The 25967-nt window shown below is 40.4% G+C and overlaps 1 protein-coding gene across 3 annotated transcripts in view; it reads right to left on the bottom strand.

Moving 5' to 3' along the window:
- Nucleotides 1-25967, bottom strand: part of CSMD1 (CUB and Sushi multiple domains 1) — a 1334105-nt gene that overhangs the window by 587266 nt on the left and 720872 nt on the right. For all 3 annotated transcript variants that reach the window (XM_077309265.1, XM_077309276.1, XM_077309285.1), the window contains one exon: nucleotides 20709-20916. In XM_077309265.1, coding sequence (XP_077165380.1) covers nucleotides 20709-20916 — 208 coding nt within the window. The remainder of the gene's footprint in view (nucleotides 1-20708; nucleotides 20917-25967) is intronic.

The raw sequence follows: 25967 nt of genomic DNA, 5'->3' as shown, positions 1-25967 counted from the left end.
TTCAATTTTATCATGGCCAAAAAAAGAAGAGATCCCTGCCCTCCGTATATGCTACATTACTCAGAAGCACGGTGCTATATACACAGGCTAGGGACAATTTTTTTAATGGATTAAAGTTGAAATCCTAAGTGCGTTAAATACCATGAGTTATATTTCTTAATAAACACAATTCCTTGAAGTTTAAATATACACCAGCTAAAAATTTTTTTAATTTTAATATGTTAAAAATTTGGAGCCCTCCAAAAAAGGGCAAGTAGACAGAAAGAGTGAATGAGGGCAACCTTGGCTTCAAATGTTATGTAGGGCGCACATACACATCACTGCTTGCCAGCCAAGCCTCAATCATGAGAAGTAAAATGGCAGCCAGAGTAAGGTGACTGGATTGTCCCACTTTTGGAGGGACATCTGAGGGCACCCGGCAAATTGTACTATTACAATTACTATTTTTGTGTTCTATGCATTCTATTAAAAAATTTTTTTGCTCCATATAGACCAAATTTTTAATCAAGAACCCCCCCCCCCCCCCCGGTCAATGGTGTCCCGCTTTACCAATGTTAAAATCTGGTCACCTTAAGCCAGAGGGAGGAGAATTTGGCTGGAGGAAGATGTGAGAAGGGGAATGCCATAAGCTTCCCTGCTAAGAGAGTACTCAAGGGGCCACTCATTGGCTCCTGCAATCACAGATGTATAAGAAGACTCCTAGCTGGAGTGAGGAAGGGAGGAGAGGCAGAAGCAAACAAAGCCAGAAGTCAGACCAACCAGCTCTTGTAGAAGGGAAAATGTTGAAGCTTGCAGCAGCCACCTCACCAGTAACTTTGGAAGCCACTTGCTTTGATGGGTGAAGCCTCTAGAAATATTCAGTATGCAAAACACTTTGTATCCTTTTTTTGCAAAAATACCAGGCCTTTGACTGTCTTTTCCTGCCTTTTTCTTTTAAAAAAAAGCAGACCTGGCATCTCCTGAACCCATTCACACAGTGACTTTACCTTCCTTATATGCATATATAGGTTCAATATGTTAATTCATGGACAGGGGAGTTAAAAACCTGAGTGGTATGGCTGCCTGAGCTTATCTGGCTAGCAAAGCACCTAGAATGGCCAAAATGTTATTATGAAGGACCAGGTAGCAAGCCCATTTGAAATGTAAATGCAGCAGGCACTAGTCAGGAGGTGTTGGGGGTGGGTGGGATTTGGCGGGCACGTGGGGAGTGTGGCTCAGCAAGGCACAGAGCAACCTCTCCCCCCGGCCCTCTACCAGGAACAACACTGCTGGACACCATGGCAATCCATAGGTACAATGCTGAGGATCATGATACTGGAAGCAAGGCTTGTGTTTTTGTTTACATATGTATTGGGAGGGGTGGGAATCCTGACTACTATACCTGCAAAAAACAAACAAACAAAAACCCAGCTAAAACCAGAGGTGCCAAACTCATTAGTCGGATCAGATCCGATATGAATGTTACTTTGACAGGCCAGGTTATATGCCATATAATGTAACTAGGGGCAAAGCCCGTTGTCTCCAAGAATACAACGGGCGCTAGAGCTTGGCAGTGGGAAGAGGAAGGGGAGGAGTTGTCCAGTCTATAAGGGCATGGGGTTGTCATGTGTGTTGTGTGGGAGGTTGTGGTGGCATGGTGGCAAATGAGGCTGTGGTGTGGAATGTTCGTTGAGTGTGGGAGAGGACTGACCTTTGGGAATTGTGGCATAGTGGTTACAGATGAGCTTTCCAGAGCCATGTCCTCAGATATGTGAAGGGAAAATCAGACTGGAGACTCTTCTTAGGGGAAGATTACATGGCAACCAATTCCCCCCAGTTCTGCGTCATTTCCCTTCTTGTGTGAATTAGGCCACATTCACCGAAATGCCCCTCTGCCCTAATACACATAGGGTAGTCACAGTACACAGGTGTCCACCCTGTTCCTTCTGTCTCCCATATTTTCACTGTTGGTAAAATGTTATGTGCCCACATGCTTCTTTCATGGTTGTTCCTTAGAAGAACGGATTTTTGTACCCTATTGCTTACTACCCAAAGGAGTCTCAAAGCGGTTTACAAACACCTTTTCCATTTGTCTCTCCACAATAGTCAACCTGTGAGGTATGTAGGGTTGTGAGAGATCTGAGAGAACTGGGAATGGGCCGCAGTGACCCAGCAGGCCTCAGGTGTCTCAAAGCATTTTCCAATCGTCTTCCCCTTCTCTCCCCATAGCAGACTCCCCATGAGGGAGGTGGGGTAGCGAGCCTCACAGGGAAGCTGGCAACCCTAAGAGGAAGACTGTCTGTGCACAGCAGTCTTGACCTTAGTAAGGTTTTTAATACTGTTTTTTTATTTGCCAGGCCAAGGTTATTTGCCAGTTACTATTTCAGTTACGATGTGTGTCCAGACAATTACTTGTTCTCTATTTAGTTTCAGGCTGTAAATATTTATTTAGATCTTCCTGCACTTTCCAGACTCACAGGACTGATGCTGGTCTGCCTGTCTGCGCCCCAGAATACAAACAGTTGCTGATAAGGGCTGGCCATAACCCATAGGCCAGGAGGGACACTCCTGCACCACTCCCTACCAACTGCAGGCAAAAATGGCTCATTTGAAGGCTGGACTCTGAGGCATTGTACAATTTTGAAGTCCCACCTCCAAACCTCCAGGAATATTTCCAACCCAGTGGTAGCCAACCTACAGGTGTGGCCTGGAGAGCTCCTGGAATTACAGCTCACCTGCAGAGTATAAAGATCAGCTCCCCAGGCAGAAAGGGCTACTTTGGACAGGGGTGTGGTAGAGAAGAAACATTTAAGGCTTCCCACACAGGTTGTTGTTGAATTGAAAGACTTGAGGCCTACTGCACAGGGTTGTTGTGCAGATGAAACAGGAGACAAAAGAGCCAGCTTCCTCTGCAGAATAACGCTGTGCAGTGGCCTCAAATCTGCAGAGAGTTGCAAAGAAGAAAGACACATGGCTTGGCTGTGTCTAATCCCCGGCCAGAGCAGTATTTTAAGTGAGAAGGGGCTTTTCTGTGGCCTGTCAGGCAACTGTTTGGCAGAAGGGGAAAGTCCCCCCCCCCTCAAAAGGAAGGCCCTCAGGCTCCCCTGCGTTGCTCTTGGAAAGGCCTCCTTCCCTCAATCAGGGGCTGTCAGAGGCTCCTTCGCAGCAGGCCTGAAGGGAGGGAGGGGAGGGAGCGCACTCTGCAGCCACCAGCCAGCTCTGTCAGGGTTCTGAGGCAATTTGCAGTTGGACATGGCAGTTAGGACAGCCTTGGGGCAAAAAGGGCTGGCACAGCCTCTGTTCTCATCCCCTTGGCAGGCCTGCTAACCTCCTCTCCCTGCGGTGGTCAGGAGCAGACTGGCAGCCAGACTGGGCTGGGTGAATGGAATTTTGGTCTGTCCTGGTAAGGGGCCAATAGGAAGGCGCTTTGCGCACCTCCCCATTGGCTGCTTGGCCCTGGATGGACACTCGGAGGGCCCAATCAGGAGCCGCTTCGCGGCTCCTGATTGGGCCCTCTGAGTTTTTATCCTGGACAGGGCCCGCCCTAACTCCTCCCCAGGTGGCCTTACTCTTTTATTTAATAGGACCCTGTCCTATTTAAAGATGCCAGATACTGGAGATAAAAACTTTATAAATGACACAGGCAAACCCAATTATTTTTTATTCAAAAGCCAAACAAAAGCAATTGATTCCTAGGAGTGAAAGTAATGGACTTACTGGGAAAATCACAAAAGCCTCAATAAATGTATTTAATCATATGCAAGACTAGGTTTTTCCCCAAGAGATATTATAAAAGGGGGGTGGTCAGAGCTAGGGGAGGAACAGGCACTAAACCCATTCCCTATGCCTGAGACTCATTTTTATTTTTGTGAGGGAGACAGGGACTGCAGCTGATATTAAACCTTCCTTTAAAAGAAAATTCCCTTTCTCTTTCTTTCTGCTGGTGAGCCTTAAGTAAATTCTCCACAGAGCTTTATTGTATTTGTCCTACCAGTGCATTGATGTTATAGGGAAAAGCAGCACCAGCCTAAGGGATTAAGGTGCTCTCTCTTCACAACCAACATGATGTATTTCTATCTCAGTAAACCACAAAAGGTGTTGCAATGTTTGACATATAAGTAAATCAATTTTTAAACTCTATGGGGGACAAATTAAATGAGTCAGGACTAGATTATGGGTGCAGCAGTATATACCTATTAAACATGGAACAAATTTTGACCAACACACTTGACCAACTTCATACTTGAATCTATTCAAATACATTTACTTGAATATAAAGAGAGATGTTATCTAGTAGAACAATACCAGATAATTTCCATTTTCAATATCTTTTCTTCAGGGACTGAGTCCTCCAATATAAGATTGTTGTAACAATAGTGAAAGTTAGTCAGTGTGGAAAAATCCTACAGTATTTCCTTATACCAGTGTTTTAATAATAGGGCCATAAGGTCAAAGGTATCAGAGGGAATGTATGTTTTGACTAACATTTTCTGATACCTTTGAGCCAATGTTTACTGATATTATTAAAACACAAATATAAGGAAATACTGTAGGATTTTTCCACACTAACTTTCACAATTGTTACAACAATCTTATATTGGAGGACTCAACCACTGAAGAAAAGATATTGAAAGCAGAAATTATCTAGAAACCGTTATGGTTCATTCTTTATGTATATAAAAAATTGCGTTAAAATTGAATATATATTGTTAGAACAAGAATATTGCCTCGGACAGGTTCCTTGTTTTTCTGTTGGTACTCTATTGTGAACCTTCCTTTTTTCGTGTTGCAATCTAGTAAAACAATACAGCAATTCCAGTTTTAAGTTGACTCAGTAAAGAATATACCACTCTTTTGGAATGTTTGTAGCAGTGGTTTCTTTTCCCTATCACAGAAACAGGAGTTTCATATGTTTTTATAGCATGAGTGGACCAACTTTAGGTAAGGAAGCACTTGGTTTTTATAACCCCGTTTTCACTTCCCAAAGGAGTCTCAAAACAGCTTACAATCACTTTCCCTTCCTCTCCCCACAACCGGCACCCTGTGAGGTAGATGGAGCTCAGAAAGCCCTGAAAGGACTGCTCTGTGAGAACAGCATTATCAGGACTAACAAGTCTAAGGTCACCCAGCTGGCTGCATGTGGAGGAATAAAATCTGGCTCGCCAGGTTTTAACCACTACACCTTGGCTGTCATTTTCCCCAAACAATTTACTTTAGCCTCATTGTCTTGCCCCCTAGAAATTCCCTTTCTTTTTCTTGAAAGCATCGACTACACATACCTCATACGTGCACCTACCCCTCCCTTCCTTCCCTCCCACCAGTTGCTCACAGGTTGATTCTGGGCTCTGAGCCATACCTTTGACACCCTTGGCTTAAACCAACTTATTTTAATTAGCACGTCTGAGCCAACACCACAAAGTACGTACACACAAGACACCAACTTGTCATCGTGTTTCCTGCAGTCATCCAAATTCAGTATCCCCAGGAAACCGTATTAAGTTTTCATATTGTTTTTGCAAACAACAGCCACAGTTAGGCATTAGCTTCGGTAAATTACTTACAGGCAGGTCCTTTGCAATTTAACAGGCAAGTCACTAAATCTTCCTTTTTCAAAAAAAGAGACACGGCCAAATTATGGCTCTGAGTATGCAACTTTACTGTCAGCAAGATTTCCTTAAAATTGCCAAGTCCACCAGTGTTCAAAATGAATTAATCTGTACCCTGTGATTCTGCTTCTCAGCAATTTCATAATAATATGTCAGTCATGAAAACCCTATGAACCAAGGCTGCAGGAAAGAAATGCCATCATTTACAGTTCCTTTAACCTCTCTGCCTATTATCATGATCGCTTTCTGGTGTGAGCTGCTGCTTGCCAAAGGATGTAAGAGAAAAGGCATTCTGATTTGACATTGTATATCCCGGTAAAAAAGACAAATGTTAATTTAAATGTCGCTGAACTGGTACCCAGAATAAAAGATGAGCCAAATGCAAAAGCAGAGGAAACAAAATCTAGTTTTGAATTGTCACAATCATCTCTTCCCAAAAAAATCCTGGTGAAAACAGTATATTAGTTGCAAAGTATTGCATAAAATTGTAAAAACAATCAGAAAATGATATCCAATGGCAATTGTAGCGTCTTCTCCACAATTTAATATTGTAAACTGTGGTCCTCAATATACAATATCGCCAGTAATTTGACCAATATAACAGCAACCAAAACGGGATCCCAGGTAATTTTATCCCGCTTTCCCAATCTTCATCAGTGACTGTGAATTACAAACCTTATTCAATATGTTAAATGTGAAAAGTACTATAATAAATTGGCAAAGCTCTCTAACTCCAAAGTAGTAAGGCGCATCACTGGGGCACCGCTCCAAAGTCATGGGGGAAATTTTCAAATGATTCACTGATGAAGACTGGGGATAGTGGGATAAAATTACCTGGGACCCCGTTTTGGTTGCTGTTATATTGGTCAAATTACTGGAGATACTGTACATTGAGGACCACAGTTTACAGTATTAAATTGTGGAGAAGGTACTACAATTGCTTACAACTGCCTATGCCCCTCAAAGAGCTATACGCTCCTCCACCACCAGCAACAAACGGCTAATGGTCCCTGGCCCTAAAGAAGCCTACCTGGCCTCAACCAGGGCCAGCGCATTCTCTGTCCTGGCCTCCACCTGGTGGAACGAGTTCCCGGAGGAAATCAAGGCCCTAATGGAGCTAAAACAGTTCTGCAGGGCCTGCAAAAAGGAGGCCCTGCATTTGGTTGAGACCAGGCAGAACCCACAACATCTGAAGGGCCCCTGCTCCCTTCCACCCAGAACTCCATCAGTGCACTATTGCACTGTTTGCACTGTTATAATGATCAGTTATTAGTATCGATGTTACGGTTATTTATATGTTATGGATTGTTTCATGTATTGTTATTTACGTTTTATGTAAACCGCCCTGAGCCTCCGAGGAAGGTGGTATATAAATTAAATAAATAAATAAATTGTCATTGGATTTCATTTTCTGATTGGATCTCATTTACAAGAAATCCACAGTGTTTCTTTGTAAAGTTGTAAGGCAAACACTTGGTATTAGTTAGTATTCATGTTCTTAGAATTCTGTCCAGCACCCCTGATCTTATTCACCTGTATTGCTTTTTCTGACACCTTCTGAAAAGATAATACTAGTTCCAGCTGAGCAACTGATTTCTTAACAAAATATTATTCCAATCTGCAAATGACTAGCAGATGGCAGTAGCCAAAGAAAACATAACATAAAATCCCTCCTTTATCTATTAAAAATAAATGTCAATGTACTTGAATGTCATGAATCAGTGAGGCCAAGGAAAGAAGGCAGAGAAAAGTAGCTGTCATTTGCATATTATGTTCCTTTACATATTTTACAAAGTACACACGTCCAACACTAAACTAGTATCTGCTGACAAGCATTAAAAAAACTAGCATATTTTGTTGTCAAACTACTAACACTTTTTTTTTTATTACGAGCCAAAGTTAAACCTCGGCTGTTTTGGACCCTCTTCCCTTCCCCAAAAGCTCAAACAGCAGGAAACATTTTTCTAGTAATGTATACAAACAAAGAAACAAAAGAGTGTGGCAAGCATTATGGGGATCTACTGTTTGAGCACACCATTTTAAAGTCTTTTTGGATTGCCAACATCCATGTGGTGGCTGGGTATCTCCTGAGATTACAACTGATCTACAGGTGACAGAGATAAAGTGACCTGTACAAAACAGCTTTTTGGAAAGATGGACTCTTTGTATTATACCCCATTGAAGTCCCACCCCTTTTCAAATCCTGCCATCCTCAGGTTCCACTGCCAAAAGCTCCAAGTATTTCCCAATCTAAAGATGGAAATCCTAGCTCACAGTTTCAGACAGGTGGCCCTACCAACCTGTTAGGTTTACATGGTTGGCAGCCATATCACTGATCTATTTCACTTTCTCTCACTTGGAGGGGGGATAGTTTAAATAGCTCGCAGCCGATTAAACTTAACAGCTGATGGGCAGACCAATCTGATCAGCTGTTAGGAGGGCATGAAACAGGCCAAAGTCATGACAAATTTTGGCTTGTGAACCAATTCATGCCGATCCCTTCTGTAAATAGTTTCAGAAACTCTCATTAACATGAAACCTAGATTTGTGCATTTACTGAATTATTTATATTGAGTTACCACAAAAAATTTCCCCCTGACTTCACAGGACCGTTTCCCTCTATATTGCATATAGTATTTTGTTAATTTGGAATATAAAAATTTCTCAAGTGCCATTTAAATGTAAAGTTAAAGGGGCTCTCATTTCCTTGCTCCACACAGGAACAGTCAAAATATTATACTTCAACAGAGGGGGGCAGCCAGAATACTTTAGGAAAGAAGCAAGCAGACACCTAAGGTGGCTCATTCCCAGAAGGAAAGAAAAACTTAGGGAAACTCTTGCCTCTGACATTGAAAGTGGATGGGGCGCCATAACATGTAACAAAATGTATGGGGGTTTTGAACTTATAATCTAAGGCAGGGGTAAGTCAACCTGTGGTCCTCCAGATGTCCATGGACTACAATTCCCATGAGCCCCTGCCAGCAAACACTGGCAGGGGCTCATGGGAATTGTAGTCCATGGACATCTGGAGGACCGCAGGTTGACTACCCCTGATCTAAGGTAATTAAACTATACTTTATCCAATATTACCAGAGTGACAGCAAAAAGCCCCAGTAGATGGCCTCCTGAAACTGGTACTGTAATGGTTTGGAAAAATATGCAATAATGTGAAACAAGATGAAACTATTAAACAATTATATCTTTTTACTGGAATGCATACTACTTGATTGTCATCTTGCCTTTTTTATTCTTAACACTTTAGACATAATATAGCAGTCAGTCAGTAAACCATATATTTTCCAAAAGGACAGGTCACTTGCTACGCTCCCATTGGGTGTGCCGCCAATAGAGACAGAGCACTCTCCCAACAAGGGCCAATAAGTTCAAATTGAATTTTGCCAACCAAGGCCAATCAGCTCAAACTGCACTCTGCCAACAAGGGTCAATCAACTCAAATTGCATGCAGATGACTCACTCCCTACCTGATTGCCCCCCCCCCCGGAAATATTCCCCCATTAGGAGATGGCCTTCATCTAGGAATGTCCTGCCCTGGTAGTTTAACCCCAGTCAGGATAGAGCCCTCAGCTAGGAAGGGCTAATAAGTGGTCAGCTCTCTACCTCTTCAGATAAGGAAAAAAATAGCACCTGTGTATTTATGGCCATTTGATCTTATTCTTATATATGTAAATCAAGAATAAGGCTGTTGTTTAGTGTAATCTAAAGTGATACTATATCTTCAGCCCGCTTTGTTTAAACATGATTTAGGTGGACCTAGAAACCTTGTAAATTGCTTGATCATAAATGCCGGACTATTTTAAAGCTGTGGGTAGTGAAATTTTGAAGCATATTAAAGGATTTTTTTTAAGTTCACGGTATTTTAGCCTTATTGCATATTTTATTCCAACAGGTAAGTAGAAAACATCTGTCACCTATTTTTCACTGCTACATTCCTGTGAACTTCTCCCCGCAGTGTAAATGACAGCTCTGTCACTAGTACATTTGTACTTAGATTCTGTACAATCGTAACTCTATGCTTCACCAAACAAGACCGCATAACTTCCAGCTTTCCAACTGTGGATTTCTGAACAGCAAAGTAAAAAATATAAACATGAATATCTGCAACCTACCAGGCTCTGTTTTCCCCATCACAGCTGCCAACACCTGTATTAATTTACACTGAGTGCTAGATTTTTTTCTAAGCTGTTGTTGTGATCAATAATGTCTGAGTGTGAACTAAACAGTAATAGCATGGGTGATGATGTTTATTGAACATTATTGTGGGAAGAGTTCATTGATGAATTTACTCTGAGTTAATGTAAACTACTGCACTCTTATTAGTAGAGTCATTTATGGAATGGCAGCCAGCCAATGAACTTTGAGTGCTGCTTCCATGATTCTCTCTGATCCTGCTGAATGCATGTGCAAATCATTATCAGATTTCTTTAGCACTTTCATCTGTATTGTAAACAAAATGGTATTCTCCAACTTTTGTGGTTTCTAGCCTTTTCATTCACATTATAAATTGTTTTAATGTATTTTTATTGTTCCAATTATTATGTTTTACACTGCCCTGAGATGGCTTTCTGGGAGGACTGTATAAAACTACAATCAATCAATCAAATGGCAAGGAAAAAAAACCAAGATTAACTGGACATTCCAGACCAGGATGTTTCCAGACAACAACCAGATGTCATTGCCTTAAACTAGCCACATAACTCATGGAGAACTCTCGTGTAACCCTAGTTGGGCGACCTTGCCTTAAATACTTCTTGAGCAGAGATATTATTTTATAAAAGTGGCTACAGATTCACTCAGGTTTTCCTTAAACAAAGGCCTATCCATAGACCTAATGCTGAGGTTGTAAGCTTAGTCACATAATGAGATATGGAAAATTCCTCATATATGTATCTTGCTATAGTTTTAAATGGTATATTTTTATGCTGGACATAAAGTAGTGTAATATCAAATTGACCATGAGGCCCATTATGCACGGGACATACGGCCCGCACTCGCAGCAGCAGCGCTTCGGTTAAAATCACCGAGAACGCACGCTGCCGCCGCAAGTGCAGTCGCCTCCCAGCCCCGGGCTCCAGAAGACCCGCGTTAAGCGAATGCGGGATCTTCTGGAGCTTCCCAGGTAAGCCGGGGCTGCGACAGCCCGGCGCTGTGCATAATTGGCAGCGCTGGGCTTGTCGGGCCGCCCAGCCTTGACCTGCGGTGTCCCTTATGGGACACCACTTGCCCCTGCAGGCTCCGTGGCAGCACTGAGCTGGCAGGGGCGACCCCCTGCCACCCCCCACTCCCCCATCCCCTCCCCACCTCCCCCGCCCACGGCGCTGCACTTATCTTGGCCGAGCCCACAAGCCCCAGTGTAAAGTGCTACGCCAGGGCAACCCAGCATGCCCCGCTCCCATGCGTTAACGGGAAACGGTGGGGGATTGTGCCCCGCCGCAACGGCATAGCGCCAGCGTACAGAATCTGGCGCCGTGCATAAAGGGCCTTAGAGGGAGTGAGGAAAAACAAAAACAGCAGGAATATACAAGTGAGGAAAATGAGAAAGCGACAAAGCCATTTTTTAGTCTCCTCCAGCATCATGATTTCAATCTCCCCGACTCACACTCCCTGCTTGTTGGCAGACTGCAATCTGAGCTGATTGGCCATGGTTGGCATAGTTCTCTGTCTCTACTGGTGGCACACCTCCAGGGATAACGAGTAACCTGTCCTTTTGGAAAATACATGGTTTACTGATATGTGGATTTTTTCAAGATGGAAATTCTTGACCATGGCAGCAGCAAAACCAATAATGCATTTCTGTGCATGCACAAGGCATAATTTCTACATATATCACAAGCTGTTTGGAGGCAGGCTGAGCACCGCATCAAACATGCCACTCCTGTGGTCACAATGTGAGTGAGCTAAAACCAGGAGGAACTGAAGTACAGCCAATAAAAACCACACAAAGCCCTGTTTGCACTTGTAAGAGTTTCCCATATTCTCTTGTTTAATGAAGAAAAATTCCCTGTTAATATTCATGGAATATTTCTAAAACAGAAAGCAAGCAGAATGCAAGCAGCTTTGAACCACAAGTAATTACAGAGACAGAGTTACTATTTTGTTCAACACTTCTGATATGCTGCCAGATTTCTTCTTCAAATTTCCCAGTATTCTATGTCAGAAAGTGTGATTGAGAAAAGTATCAGCCTAAATCTAACACAGGGATTGTCAACCTAACAGATGCCACCACAAACAAAAACATAAAATAAAATGCACATTGTTGGCTTTTTTGTTTCTTCCTTTAATCAAGTAAGACATCCTCTTATCTTATTCCCCATTAGTGGTGTGGGTGTCTAATCCAACCCAAAAAAGCAAAAACAAAACTTGATTGGTATATTTCCAGGTATTAATTTAGACAGATTTTTTTTGCTATTTTTCCGCTCTCTAAAATGGCCAGGCAGATAGTTGAAATGGACCATCAGAAAGCTGTAGTTGAAGTGCATTTAAACAGCTCGAAGTCCCTTTAAATACCTTCTATGTAAACTCTCAGTTTGGAGAAGGTATTCAAAGGGAATGGAAACACTAAATGCCTTTGGAGCTCACTTGTACTGTCACCACAGCTTGCAAAAAGGCATTTAAATTTTAAAGGGACAACATTCCTTTTAAAGTTTAGATACCTTTCCCCCAGTGGAAGATGTGGGAACCTTCTTTAGGGTCCATATAATTGGTCCATTTTGTTCAATCTTGGAAAGTATTTTTTAAGAGAGGCACCAGCAGCTATGCAAATTGTCTGCCTATACCTCAAAAAACAGCCCCCCAAATCACAAAATACTCCTATATTGATTATACATTATAGCCTATGTGGATCATTGACTATAGAGGTCCCCACAGGCTATAATGGAACCAAAAAAATTCAGTACTCCTGAATATTTAAAGAATCCAAATACTGTACAAGTTGTTGGAATTCAGGAATATCAGGAAATAATTTTGGGGGGTGTTTTCAATATACCTAAACCTGAAATATTGTTTTGGTGAGGTTGCCCAACGCTATTCCACATTCATATTTCCAATAAGGGAATAAGAATTAGGTTAAATATTTTTCATTTGTACTGAATAGTCTGGTGCTAAATGAATTAGTTCTGTGTAAAAGCACATATGTTGCGGAAGCCTGCTATATATAATTCATTGTGCATGGGAATACTCGCATCCTAGGTCATATACAGGTCTTGAAAGTGTCAGCTCATTGCTTCCAGTCAGACTGCGATGTGGAATGATAGATGTGAATAAAGCCTCTATATTTCACTAGCACAGTAGGTGGTAAATTAGCAGGTGCACAAGAAGTGCTAATGCTCTCTGAATTAAGCATCAATTTATAGCTTCTTTTCCCTTCACCCTGTACACATTTTCATCTGAATAGATTACCAGTCTCTAAGTAGGAACTTCACATTACACTATGAGAGGCAATAAATTTTACTTCTCTGCTGTCAACAGTATCAGCATTGTTTCAAATTGCTTTCAGCTTCTGTAGGTTCACTTTTGAAAGTTGTCCATAGTCTTCCATGCTGACACCATAGAGTACAAATACATTTGGGGGCAAAAACAGAACTGTTCTTTATGGGTTTTGCTATAGAATTCTACTCGGCTTCTACGGGTAGTTTCAAGAGCAGTGGTACCTGAGAAGCCAACAAGATTTCCAGAATATGTTAGGCTTTCACAACAGGGGTTTTGTGAAGCCCTGGAGTTTCTTAATAACCCTGAAAAGGTTTCCCAATTGGGTGGGAGTTAATTATTTTTATTATATATATTTTTATTAAAAAATAATTGGATGATACGACCATACAGGATTATGCAGACTGCCTCCAATGGCCAATGATGAGCTTGGAGGAGATGAAAAGTGACAACAAGCCTTGCTGACCGAGGCTGATCACATATGGTAGTGACTAGAGTCCAGAGAGGTAAATACTCTCATTTTAACTGTGTTGGGGGGGGCAATGGAGCATGATGTCACATCCAGTGGGAGTGTCTGATGGCATGTGACCTCTGGGGGTGTGACAGAGAGGTGTGACCTGCTGACATCACTTCTGGGGTTTCACTACGCCTGAAGAATGTTTCAGGGGTTTCTCAATGGTAAAAAGGTTGAGAAAGGCTGATATAACCTTTCACATAGTTATTGACTCTCAATAACTTATGACCTGATATTCCTGTTGTCCTTTAAGGTGCTAATGGGCTCAGACTGAGCTGTTCTACTGCAGACCAACATGGCTGGGACTACTCTGCTTATAGTTCTTAAAAAAATAATAATAGGGAGGGGTTTTTTGTAAAATTAAGTAAAAAATGTACTGATGAGAAACAGAACATAGACTTATGAAAACTTTGAAATGTTATCAACTGTTCCAGAATTTTATAGTGGCTCTGATGCCTTTTACATCTGCAGCACAGATGTAAACTTTTCAAACTGCCACCCAAGTATACTGTCAGCCATTTTGTAGCCCCGAATTCATATGGATAGGACTAACTGTCTTATAAAGTTTCGGTGCTTTTAAACATTAGCCAAAGGTATCCCCTGTGCAAGCTCCGAGTCATGTCTGACGCTTGGGGTGACGCCCTCTAGCGTTTTCATGGCAGACTCAATACGGGGTGGTTTGCCAGTGCCTTCCCCAGTCATTACCATTTACCCCCCAGCAAGCTGGGTACTCATTTTACCGACCTCGGAAAGATGGAAGGCTGAGTCAGCCTTGAGTTGGCTGCTGGGATTAAACCCCCAGCCTCATGGGCAGAGCTTCAGACTGCATTTCCGCTGCCTTACCACTCTGTGCCACAAGAGGCTCATTTAAACATTAGAGCTGTGGTAAAGACACAAAAAGTAACTAAGCAACAAGAACGGGCCACTATCTCCTGCTATTTAGGATTCACAGGACTGAATTTAAAGATACAAACACATACAAAGCCTGAATCTTTTTTTTATTTACTTATTCCAGTCAAACTGTCTTAAAATATATGTCTTTGGTCACATATGGTTATGACAAGAACATACTATGTATAGTCAGTAATAACCATTTGTGCTTTATTTTCACAATGACAACAGTATATTTCAGTGCCATCTTGGTGAAAAAAATGCTGCAAAAACTATTTTGTGTACTGTTTACTTACAGATAATTTTCTCCACAAAAATAAATACACAAGGATAGTCCCTTTGGAGAAATATATGACTAAAATCCCTACGTAAACCTGCCTTTTATGACAAGTGTGTAAAGAAATTAAGATATCAGATGGCATAAGAGTAGCCAGCAGCCTGTCTCAATAAGATTTTTGATAATTATCGAGAATTATCTTTAGGTTTGCAATTCAAAATAATTACAGTGTTCAATATTCAACAAAAATTCAACAAGGCACTAAATTTTGGGGGGTGTTCTACAGTTCTAAGGCTTACCTATCTATTTGTCTGACTGCCTGTCTATTTCTCTCTCTCCGTATTTCTCAAGTGTGGCTTCCATATGCAGTCCTCAGAATCTGTGAATCAGGATCATGTTGACACTAAACAGGTTTTCCTCAACCTTTGGGGGTTAAATTCCCACCCAAGTGAAATCGAGAAGAGCAGGGTCTTTTCACCCTGCTTTTTACTACCTGAAGGAGCCTCAAAGTGTCTCACAATTACCTACCCTACCACTCCCCAAAACTGATACTCTATGACAGAGCTCTGAGAGAACTGTGGGAGGTCGAAGGTCATCCAGTGGGCTCAGTGTAGAGGTGTGAGGAATCAAACCTGGATCTCCAGATTAAAGGCTGCAGCTCTACCACTACATCACATTGGTTCTCAGTAGTGTTGTCTGTGCAAGTATAGACAATGCATTTACTGTAAATCTGAAGAGCTGTCAGTGGCAGACACTTGGAGCTGTTGGGGCTGGGTTGCAGCAGCAGTGGACATCAACAACCACATGAGGCTTGCAGGGCCCCTATTTGTATCCTTCTAAGTCAATTGATTTCTATGGATTTAGAAGGGTGTATCCCAGTTTAGGATTGCACTGACAGGGAACCAGGTTATGAAAGGACTGAAATCATTCCAGGATATCAACTTAATTAAAATACTGATGTTAGTACCTTCTAACAACAATGCTGTATCTTGGCAGAGTGAATATTCACTTCATCATGTTTTCCTCATAATATTTGCTGTCATGATCCAGTTCAGAATGGCTATTCTTACACTCTATTTTGAAAAGGCTTTGACATTTAAAAACAAGCGATTGTTGGCTATTTTAGTGTTTTTACATATCATTTCTTGATGCATTTATTCTTGCTACCCATCTTGGATCTCAGTTACTGGGAGAAATGCCGGTTGATGGGTGTTTATGTCATCAAATCGCAACTGATTTATGAAGATTCCAGCAAGGCCCAGGGCCACATAAAAATCTAAACAAACAAACAAACAAACAAATAAGATGCTTTCAAGGCAAGTAAGATACAGAGGTGGTTTGCCACTGCTTTCCTAAGCAGGCTTCCTTGGCGGTCCCCAACCCTGCCAAGCTTCAAAGAACCGATGAGATTGGGCTATACCATGCCACAGTCCCTCCTAAAGAAGTTTTAAACATGTTTAATTAAACTCATCAATGCTATCTTCACTATTATTAGCTTTTTCTGACGCACATGAGAATACATTCTGAGTACAGAACTTAATGATAGCGAAGAGTGGTGACTTTAGGGACATAACATAGGAATTAATCTCCAAAAAGGATATAATTTATACATATTGGTTGGAGCCATAATTCACAGATCCCACTCAACCATTCAGCTACACATTATAGAGAGTGCTATATAGTATATTATTATAATTTTGACCACTGAGGAAGACCCGGAAGGGTTGAAACGCGTTTGGTCCTATGTGTTGTTAGTTCGGTATAGTTTTTAAGAAGTTTTTATTCTGTTTTTAACTGTGCACTGTGCACTATAATAAATAATTAATAAGTTTTACATTATTTTTATTGTTCAGCTCAACTTTTGAGTTCCTAGGAATTCTTTCATAATCAATAACTGAACAGATCATGACACTCTGAGTTCATACTAAATTATATTTTTTGTTATGTCCAGCTGTGTAAACTATTTAATTAAATTATTGGTATAATTTTGCTATCCATAAGGAATGGTAGTTTTTATTTCTAACTTATTTTATGCATAAAATATTTAAAACAGCTGAAGAAGGGGGAGGGGGAGTTTGGATCTCATGCAAGCTCCATGTCAAGCACTGATGGAGATATATTATTCTTGCCTACCCCTGGCAGACCTCTGGGTGTACCAATAATTCAATACCAGAAGATGGAGACAAAAGACAGAATTGGGTTCCAATCTCGGTCTTGGGAAATTTCTAAAGATTTGGTTGTGATGCCTTAGGAGGATGGAGATTGTAAAGGCTAGTGAGCTCAGCAGGGATGTGATATCAATGAGTCTGTCATTCTCCCCCCCCCCCCCCAGTCACCATTTCCACCCAGGGAAATGATCTCTGGGGTCTGAAGACCAACATCAATTCCAAAAGAACTGAAAGCCCCCGTGGTCAACCATAAAATGGATGACTCAATGAGGAGGGAAAAAGCAGACAAACTAATTGTTTTGAAAAAGGGATTTCTCTATAAAGACTGGACTGTAAGTAAGTGAAATATTTGTAGAAATCATATTGCTCCCTTGAAAAGACTCTGGAGAACTTAGGCTAGAAATGCTGTATACAAACAAACTAATATTCTCTTGGTAATGACCACTTACTTGCAAATCAACCACCCTCCCCAGTAGCATCAATAAATCGGCAATATTTCAATATGATATTGCATAAGGGCAAAACAGCATTCATCATCATGGTGTACATCCCAAAATAACTACACAGATCTACAGTCAGATATGAACACATTCAGGACCAAATAGCTCCCAAGGGCTCTTTTGGCACTTGAAAAGACATCGGGGGTATGTGTCAAGAGCCCACCATAATACCATTGCACTGTTTTAAAACGACCATGCTTTCAAAAGGTGGCAGCTTCCAAAAGTCAGGGTGAGGAATGTCATCATGTCTAGTTCAGCTAGCAATTTTGGAAGCAACACAGAAAAAAATGGGCAAAGCTAGAAACATAAGCCATGATGCTTTCAGTTTTTTCACCCCCATTCCAACAGAATCGAGACAACCAAAATATTTTTATATATTTTTTCTCTGTTGGATGGGTTTAGAAAAGGGGGGCTAGAAAAGAATAATCATGAGAAAACAGTTCAAGAATGCACATGAACAATGCCATTCAGAACAATTCCATGGGTTTGATAAAAAAACAATTTTTAAAAAATGTTTGTGGATGCTGATCAAAATTTGTGTCCAAACTGCTATTCCATTGGAAGAATATTCATTTATGATTGATACAGCGTAATACAATACTATTAGTTCTCAAAATTATCCCGGTAATGCATCTGCTAAGGTACATGCAATACTATTTTGCCTATATTTTTTTCAAAGATAAAGACCTATTTTCTATGTGCCTGTTAATCATTTCCTCAAACAGTACAAATGTTGTCTATGTGACTGAGGTCTCAAGCTTTGTGTTTTAATTAGCCCTGCATTTTTAGAAATTGTGCTTAATACCACACAAACAGCTAGTTAGTAATGGTACATAGTCATAATTGACAAACTATTCTTCTGTTTTTTAGTTTGCAGATTTAATGTTAGTATTTTGATGCTGTTTTAATTATGTTATTGATTGTTTTATCCTATTGTTATGAACCGCCCTGAGCCCATTCACAAATGGAATACACACACACTCTTCAAGAAAAAAGATATGGCTAACTTCCACAGGGCCTGCAAAATAGAACTCTTCCACCTGGCATTTGGTTGAGGTTGACTGAAACCAACAGCATCTACTGGGCCCAACAGAACCCCTCCCCCATGAGCTGAACTTGAACTGACAACCATGGGATAGTCAACAAGTTAATGTTATTCTACCAGTTAAGTACCAGGAATATTACTGAAATGCTTTTGTAATCACTGTTATTCTGTTGTGTTATGTATGGCAGAATCCCTACCTCTCAGGCTGGCACACTGTTCTTTCCACAACCAGTAGAATTGCTCAATAGTCAGACCAAAGCCAGACACTGTTAACTGCTGTGACTGACTCCATCTTTGAAACCACCTATTCAGCCTGTCCTTCACTACAGGTTAGGAATGACAGAAGCCACCTAAAACATATATTGCTGTCCTCCTGCTCCCCCACTCCATTGTATTGCTGTTTCAGTAACCTGTCAGAAACCTGTTTGTCCAGAGGCTCCAGGGTGAACTCCTTTGTCTCACACCTATGACACATGCTTGTCCCCTCTGCCAGGGTAAAATCTCTTCCCTAACCTCAGCAGCTAGACCCATTGAGACATGATGGTTCCCTTTCATAGACCCATTAATTCCTTTGTCTAAGCCTATCAACACCCATCTCCAGACCTGTCCAGGACATTGCCTGACATCCTGCTTCATGGAAAATTCCGTCATGTGCTCACCTGGGTTACATAACGTGCCCCCCCCTCCTCAAAAACATATACAAACAATGGCTTTACAAAGCCACCTCATGCTTCTGATCCCATTCAGACCACCCTTCATGCTGCTGGCTGGCTGTGTCATATCTCTGCCTCTACACTCTCCAGGACTGGTAAATATACTAACTGCAATTCTTTGTCCCACTTTTATTTCCTATCTGCTTGACTGTTAATGTGTTAGATATATTTTTAATTATTATTTTCCTTTTAATAAAGATTGTTACTATTTTTACTATAACTATTTGTGTCTGCCTTGTATCCTTAAGGATATAATTACCTCGTAAACATTGGCACACAATCCATTTCACTCTCGCTAATTAAATTCCCCACTGCTGAATATACACATGTCAGAGGACACATGTGTATGTGTGTTTCTGGTAAAATTTGTTATTTGATGTTTACTGAATTATATTATACCATTCCTATGTTCCCTGTGTTCTATGTAAACTGTCCGGAATAGGGAGGGAGGTAGAGATTGATAGATGATAGATAGATAATGTATCTGATTTCGTTAATGTACATTAAAATAACTTGTGTCAAAAACAATCAAATGAAAGGGGAACTTAAAAAAAACTTTTCTTCTTCCCCTTGAGTACACACACCCCATTTTGATATCCTATACACAATGCAAGTAGATTTCAGTAGTGAGTATATGCACTGCATTTAGAATTTTAATGGAACCAACATAGCAAAAGAACATGATTTCAAATTAGCAGACCATACTAGATAATCATATCATCAATATGTAGAAGCTAAAAAGGAAATGATCTGCAGGCATGGTTGTGATGTGAATGTAATGGTAAAATATAAAGACTGTTAACAATTAATATGTAAATAATGACACTCTGGAATTACATGCCAATCCCATAGTTCAAATCCCACCCTCAATTTTTATAGACTTCTGCTGAAAAAGAGAACTCTCCCAAATTGGTAACTTTATCAAGACATTTTTCTTGATAGCAATTCCAGAGGTGAAGCCACTGATGCAGCAAAATTAGAGTCTTGATTCACATTAAAACATGTTAATATTTCAGGTTTCACAAGGCTTCTTTTTATCTTCTTGGCATGATACACCTAACTGTGTAACACATAACCATATATTTCATTTGTCCTGACATGGCCAGACTTTTCATCATCATTCATCATAATCAAAAGCAGTGGCAGAACTGCCTCTCTCTCTGTTTATGTGTTATCAAAATGAGGAATAAAAATTTTATTACACTAATCCTTATGTGTAATTATACAAAGCAGTTATTATGACTTACAGCAGAATCATTCTAGCTCCATCCAGTAGAGGGCAGTATCCTACCAGTTCATCATTTCTACATATTTCTAAAATGTGCATTTTTTTTTCCATGCAGTAAATTCAATACTTTTAAAAACAATTAACTGTTAAGTATTTTTAGAAAAACATTTAGCTGCATTCCAGGGCAGTAATCTAAATACAGTCCCTCTCTATTTCTCTCTCTCTGGTTGGATAATGCAGTACTACTCCATTCAAGTGAAACAATTGAGACCACACAATTTAAACACAATATCCAGTGTGTTCTACAGACTAAAAAGGGCCCAATGGCTCTTGCCATGACTTACCAGATTGATGGTGCTTCAGTTCCACTGATCTCTAAGAAATCATAGCCTTCTTCTAGCTGGAAATCCGTAAAAACCAGAGCAATAGTATCTCCTGGCTCTGCTAGAATGGTCCATGTACAATCAGCATTGTTATTGTACTCTGAAGGAAAGTGAGGACTTGAAATAATTCCACTTGTCCCACGCAGTGTTCCCCCGCAAGCACCTTCAGCTGATTAAAAAATGTAAAATAATTGGTCTCAGTGATACATCCATTTTCACTTATTAAAGATTAACTATACCTAGCAAAGAGTAATATGCAGACTTCAGGATTCTCTTCGTGATTCCCCACCTTGGAGAAATATCAAATGTAAGTATTTATGATGTTTCCAGTGTGCATTAACAAGTATGGAACTTATCCTCCTGAAGCAAATATGAAATAACATGAAACCAAAATTTCTCGGCAATATCAGATAGTTGAGACAGAGTGTGACAGTAATCGGCCTTCTTCAGTTGGTGGGGCTTTTAAGAAAGCAGCTACTTCCTCATAATCAACTTGTATAACTATGTCAACAAGCGCAAGTATATTGTAAAAACACCAGTCCTGGTTCTTTAAGTGGAAGCATCATGAAGTAAAAAGGCAGTTAAAAATTAATAAATAGCTGGGACACATGAATAAAGGAATCTTGGGAGCAAATAGTATTACTGCATCAGAGAAAAGTTTAGTGAAGAAAATTTTGCAGACAGTTCGAGGTAAGGATTTTGAAAAGGTAGCTACTGCAGGTGTCTCTGTGCAGTAGCTACTGCAAGTGTCTCTGCAAAGCCTGTAGCTGAATTTCTACATTATTACTACTAATGTGCATTATTAATGACCTAAAAATTATATATCTTGTCCTAATTTCAGTTTTGTTCCTTGGTGGGATTCTTTTTCACAAAAAGAAATGTATACAGTTTTTAGCTGCTTGTATTTCTGAACTAGCTGCAAAGCCTGTTCATAAGAACGGGCTTTGAAAGGTCCCCCCCAGGCCCCCCCATGAATGAAAAATATTCAGTTGTTGGACAGCAAAAGCAACTTTGTGAATTAGATATTTCTTATGATTATTTATTTCTTTATTGCATGGCATATGCGTAAGATAATCAGGACATCCTAGGCTTGTCTGGCAATCAGGCAAGAGACATTCAGAGTTAGTTTGCCATTGCCAGTCCTCACATTATGACCCTGGGTGTACCTTGGAGGTCATCCTTCCAAGTGCTTCACTTCCAAAAACTGTCAAGATCAGACTTGCCAGAGCTATCCTAGTCAGGTTAATTCTTATGAATGCAATTGTAGCATTGTCACAATGCATAAACTATAAAATTCAATTGAAAGCTTTACGGCAATATGATTATATTAGCATTTAGCATTAAAACATATGTAATTACAAAAAAACATTCTGCAGTTCACTGATATGAAAAATTAAAAACTCATTAAGTTGTCCACAACAATGGTAAGTATGAAAACTAAAAGAAAACAAGAATAATGAATATTATTTCTGCATTAAGGGAAGGAGTAAGCAAAAGAACCCCTAGGTTTTCCATGTTTTTAAATGTTTCAACCTGCTTTGATCCTTCTCCTCCTTGTACTTCATATACAGTGACATAATGTATAATGTATAAAATGTGCCATGGTATCTAAACCAAAACAAACTATCAGCTAATGAAGATAGGTATTAGATTTGAATGGGAAGGAACAGCATTGTAGGCTGTGATCAAATGCTTGACAGAAGAATCAATTCTTAAAAACAAAACTGGAAGGAAGAGGGAGAAAAGATCTCTCTTTGTGTGGTCAAGAAGGAAGGTTTCACTTAGAGATGTCGCCTAAAAGGATCTCTAAGCGGACTTCTGAAGTTCACACCCCTGGTGTTATTGCAGCATCACTCTGATGCATAATAACTTTCTTTCCTTAGGTCTTACTGAGTCCCCACCACCACCATTCTCTAGTCAAGAAATCCTAAGCTCAGTCAATAAGACACGTTTTTTAATGAAAATGTGATTGCCTTACCAAGAAAATCGGTAGCAAATTATGTGTATACAGAACATTATATATTAGGCTTAGTTCTCATTTTCCTCATAGTGTAGCTGTGGGCATGCCATGCTTTCTCCATAGAAATCTAGATATCAGGAAGGAAGATTCTAGCTCCCTAGCATGGAAAAACATTATGTGTTAAGGATCATTATAGTCTGAAGTGGAACATTCAGGACACATATTTGCCAGAAGAGCCAAGACTGACACAATCAGCAATTCCCGGCAGTATGTTCTTAATACATACAAAGAATTACTATGGGGAACCCTAATTCTGTTTTGTAATAAAACAAAGTTTGAGTCCAGTGACACCTTTAAGACCACTGGAGGCACACAAACTCCCAAAATCCTCAAGACCTATTGCCCAAAAGCTCTGCAACAGCTGGCAGAAGAAGAAGAATCTCCTCTCTAGGAATTGCTGGGAAATAAAGCAATTCCTAGAGAGGCATGATGTCACTTCCGAGGAAAACCCAGAAACACTGATAAGGAAACAGATCTTCTTTGTTTCCTAACAAAAATAACCTTTGAATTTTAAGAACACATGCGTTTTTATTTACCAATTATAGCATTTAAGCAGACAAAAAAAAAAACATTCTGATAAGACGTCTGAAACTTTCTGAATCCAACAGAAAGCTTGATTCACTTGACCAGCTTTGATGGCATCACCCCAAGAACACCATTCCCACAGTGAAACACAGTGGTGGCAGCATCATGCTGTCATTTTTCATTGGCAGGGAAAGGGCAACTGGTCAGGATTGAATGAAAAATGGATGACACTAAATACAGGACAATTCTTGAGGAAAACCTGGTTCAGTCTGCCAGAGATTTGAGACTGGGACAAAGGTTCACATTCCAGCAGGAAAATGATCCTAAACGTATGGCTAAAACTGCACTGGAATGGTTCGAAGGGAAAAATGTTAATGTCCTGAAATGGTCTAGTCAAAGCCCAGACCTCAGCCCAATCTGTATATACCAACACTACCCATCTAACTTAAAGGAACAGTTTTGCCTTGGGAAATCGGTGAAAATCCCGAGGGCGAGATGTGCTAAGCTGATAGAGGCATACCCCAAGAGAATTGCAGCCGTAATTGCAGCAACAGGTGACTCTACAAAGTATTGACTTTGGGGGATGAATACTTACACAGAGTCATGGTTTCTGTTTTTCTTATCTTGAATACTATTTGTATCACAATAAAAATATATTGCATCTTCAATGTGGTAAGCATGTTGTGCGAATCAAATGGTGCTTACCCCTGCAAAACCCAACTTAATGGGGCTAACCACCCCAACCCAACTTGTTTGATCCTACAAAACAGGACAAACACTGGGGGAGGACATGGGGTTCAGTAATTTTGCAAGCCAGTTTTGTTTGCCAGTACATCACAGATAGATGTTACATTGTGTGTGTGTGTGTGTGGGGGGGGTAAACAAGTTTGCCTTACAGTTCTAAATGTTAGTTAAAAACAAGTTTGCGTGCTTCCTTTTTTAAAAATGCATTATCCACGTTTATGTATTAGTATACCATCACCTTGACCCTTCCTCAGCCCCTCAACACAAGGATCTTTAGAACAAATTGTCAAAAAAACAAAGGAGTAATTAAAAACAAATCTGTGCATTTTAGACTTAACAAAAAGAGTGCAAATGCAATGTTAAACTCTCCCTGTGCTGCTTCAGCAAACAAAACATAACAGAGGGATCTGAATTTATGTGCAAGGATTTGACATCTATGGTTATCAAGAGAATTTGCCTGCAATTCCTAACCAAAGTTGACATCACTTTAAAATCCCTCTACCTATGAGTTGTTACTGTTTATATTATTTTGTATGTTTTTAATAAGGTTGTCAATTGCCCAAAGCAAACAGGATGGGGAGATATACATACAAAATATTATTTATTTAATCTGTCTTCCTTCGTAAAATCCTTGGGACCCCGAAGTGTCTCTCACGCAGTCCTATGTCTAGAAATCAGCCAAAGACTATTGGAAACCAGAGCATGGTTGTTAACAATCAAGTTCTGGCTTCACATTAATTTAGATCTGACCCCAATAGTCTAATTTCCCTTATGCTATCTGAACATGAGTCATCTACTTGGTTAAGACACATTGATTTAAATTGGAGAAACTGGCCCCAGGACCAGTGTGCCAAGGAGAGGTTTCTCCCTCTGCAAGCAAATCTTGTTGGGTTTGTTTCTTGACAGGCTCCAGGATTCTCTGTGCTGCGGCTAGCAAACTGTTCCAGAGGCAAAGCTGCTTCTGGCCTACCTGTTCCAGCAACTCCAAAAGAAAGCTGGCAGGAACAGTCCAATTCATTCATTACAGCTGTTCCTTGGACTATCTTCTGCAGTCCTTTTAAACTTTAAATAATTTGCAGCAAAATCCTGACAAGCAGCTTCGGATGTACCAGTAATTCCTGAATATATCTGGAATTTTCTTTTGGTTTCTCCCCTCCCCCACAAAAAAAGATACATTTAGGCACCAGAAATATAAATGAAAATACCAATACAGTATTTTTCAAGTAATTTTTGGCATAAAGGTAAAAGGTAAAGGTAAAGGTATCCCCTGTGCAAGCACCGAGTCATGTCTGACCCTTGGGGTGACGCCCTCTAGTGTTTTCATGGCAGACTCAATACAGGGTGGTTTGCCAGTGCCTTCCCATCATTACCATTTACCCCCCCCCCAGCAAACTGGGTACTCATTTTATTGGCCTCGGAAGGATGGAAGGCTGAGTCAACCTTGAGCCGGCTGCTGGGATTGAACTCCCAGCCTCATGGGCAGAGCTTTCAGACTGCATGTCTGCTGCCTTACCACTCTGCGCCACAAGAGGCTCTTAATTTTTGGCATAGGCAGATCCAAATGCATACTCCTAATTTTCATTTCTATAACTCCAAGGAAGGATTTGGCAAAGCAACAAAGTCCCTTTCCAGAGTTTATTTCTTCAGTCTCTCTGTATTTTGTGCATGCAGTTTTCCCTCTCAGATATACTGGTCTTGGAGAAAAGCACAACAATGAATTCAAAGAGGAAGGGATAAAATTAGTAATTGCAAAATCTCTGAGGTCCCCTCCCAGTCACCAAAGGAAATTGATGTTCTATTCTGCTATGTTCATTGGAATCGTTCTTTCATGATTTCTTCTTTATGATAAGAATTCAAGTGGCTGATGTGCCTTTTTAAGCTTCAAACATTTCAGTTAATGTTACCTTCTGTTTGAGTGAAGAACACAACTT

The sequence above is a fragment of the Paroedura picta genome, chromosome 1 (assembly GCF_049243985.1).
Source record: "Paroedura picta isolate Pp20150507F chromosome 1, Ppicta_v3.0, whole genome shotgun sequence".
NCBI lineage: Eukaryota > Metazoa > Chordata > Lepidosauria > Squamata > Gekkonidae > Paroedura > Paroedura picta.
Note: the sequence above shows the minus strand (reverse complement) of the source record. Positions and strands in the feature narration are given on the sequence as shown.